General features: G+C 45.8%; 1 protein-coding gene across 1 annotated transcript; it reads left to right on the top strand.

Annotated features, from left to right (window-relative positions):
• Nucleotides 1-214: 214 nt before the first annotated feature.
• On the top strand, nucleotides 215-1,723 carry C922_05692 (hypothetical protein; the record flags this gene model as incomplete). The annotated part of the gene is made up of 1 exon (XM_008821263.1): nucleotides 215-1,723. The coding sequence occupies one exon, from the start codon at nucleotides 215-217 to the stop codon at nucleotides 1,721-1,723; it is 1,509 nt and encodes a 502-aa protein (XP_008819485.1).
• Nucleotides 1,724-2,018: the final 295 nt, after the last annotated feature.

The raw sequence follows: 2,018 nt of genomic DNA, 5'->3' as shown, positions 1-2,018 counted from the left end.
CAGACCACCTCCAAAAGCCCCTCATAAGGAATCCCTTATCTCCAAGTTTATAGAGGCAGTAAAGCTTCAAACACCAGAAATCTCAACCCCTGGAACAATATGGAGCCAACTCTAGGAACCAACTGAAACCGGCTCCTTGTGAACCAAGTGATTATAGAACCCCAAGGACCAAGTGAGTAAATACCACCCAACTACAAAGAGAAATCTACTGATCATGGGGGGAGCCACAAATAAGAAATGGAACTTAAAAGATTGGGCCCAAGCCCAAAACAACTGGGGATATGCTCCTAAACTAGGAGAACAATGTGGCGAAAATAAGAGCGTCAGATTTTGTTATAACGAGTTAATAAAGCCCCCCAAAGAAAGGACGCTCAATGTAGATCCATGGGTAAATAAGGACTTATTAACACAGACCCCCCTCGTGTGGGGGCAGGTTTTCGACCCGAATCAACAAACTTGCATAAAGCAAGATAGGACGAGGGAACTTCCATGGGGTGAAGTGCTCGACAGAATAATAAACCAGATTCAGACAGATTTGTTAGCACAGCCTGAACCCAAAGGCAAGGAGCTGTTATGGAATAGCCAGGAGTGGTACAGTCTATTAGAGAAGGCAGGAAATCTAACAACTCCCTGGGACAAGACTGAGTCAGGTCAGAGACTTCTAATAGTGATAGTATGTATCATAACAGGGTTGACGAGTTCCAGAACGGGAAGCGAAGTGAAGTATGAAGGGAGAAGCACGTTATGTCATAAAGTGGATGACGCCTTATCGTTTACTCAACAACAATGGAAAGACTGGGTGACAAGTTTCGGCAAGGACCGACGAACCAGGGGAGTGAGCTGCAACGAAAGTAGTAGGTATCGAGAATGTCACAGTACAGGTATGAGTTTAATACTGACAGTCTACCGGAGCCTAAGTAGTCTCTGTCCCAAATGTGGACCCTATGCAATCGGAAAATGGATTAATAAGTTTATAGCTGCTGAGGTGACCAAGGGCGAATTAAGTTGTAAGGTGACTCAACGAAAAATAACCTGTGATAAATATCACAAAGGGACTGGGAATGTCGCTGATTTATGGATAAATGACATAAATAAAATTCCTTTGGATTCTATCAGCGGATTAGAAGAATTTCACGAGCCTACCCCAGAACACCCCGTGAAGGGTGCTGATATAGTCACAACACCCGAACAGAAAAAGGAAAAATTAATTGCACTCACTACCGACTATAGTAGCTTCCGACCAACAACTCCTCCCACAAGAGGGAATGAAGAACAATCTGGGAGAACTCAAAACGCTTTAACCCAATACTCTTCCGTCAAGCAGTCTCAGGCGAAGGATTCAAGAAGCTACGTACCAACGGCTGGAGTTCCATCGCCCCCGGGGGCGGGTATGTCCACAAAGTCGAGAGAAGTGCTGACTATTACGGATAATGGGAAAGGGTCCTCACGAACCAGACAAGAAGATGCTGAGGAGGACCCACCCTCCCAAGGAGAAACTTGGGATACGGGAGGCTCAAAACAGGGAAGTCCAGTACAAACCAAGAGTGACACTAGCGATCAGTCTATATATGCCACGGTAGGTGGTGTGTTGGGAGTTTTATTACTGGCAATGGCCAGCGCCTATGGAATATTTCGCATCTGCAAGAGGAAGAAGGACTCTAACTCCCGACGCCAGAAATCACCTAGGATGGGGCAAATAAGTTATAGTATGAAGACCCATTAGGAAGTCGAAAACAGGAGACGTTTCCGGATTAGCACCTGCACAATAAGCAAGATGGAGAACCCTAAAGCCAGCATGGGTGCCGGCCACCCATAACAAGTTAAACTTCCCTGTAAGGAGGTCAAGTGGGGGTTCGAATTCGGGCATTAGAATAGGAATTCCCCCTTTAGTCTTCAAGGATTAGGGTTGAGGAAGGACCAATATGATTATGACCTTCCTCCAAGCCCTTTTAGTACCATGGTTAAAACCTTGAACCCCCCCCTACGTATCCAACTTGGTGCACTAAGGGGTTGTGTCC

The sequence above is a fragment of the Plasmodium inui genome (genome assembly GCF_000524495.1).
Source record: "Plasmodium inui San Antonio 1 unplaced genomic scaffold supercont1.137, whole genome shotgun sequence".
NCBI classification, from domain to species: domain Eukaryota; phylum Apicomplexa; class Aconoidasida; order Haemosporida; family Plasmodiidae; genus Plasmodium; species Plasmodium inui.
Note: the sequence above shows the minus strand (reverse complement) of the source record. Positions and strands in the feature narration are given on the sequence as shown.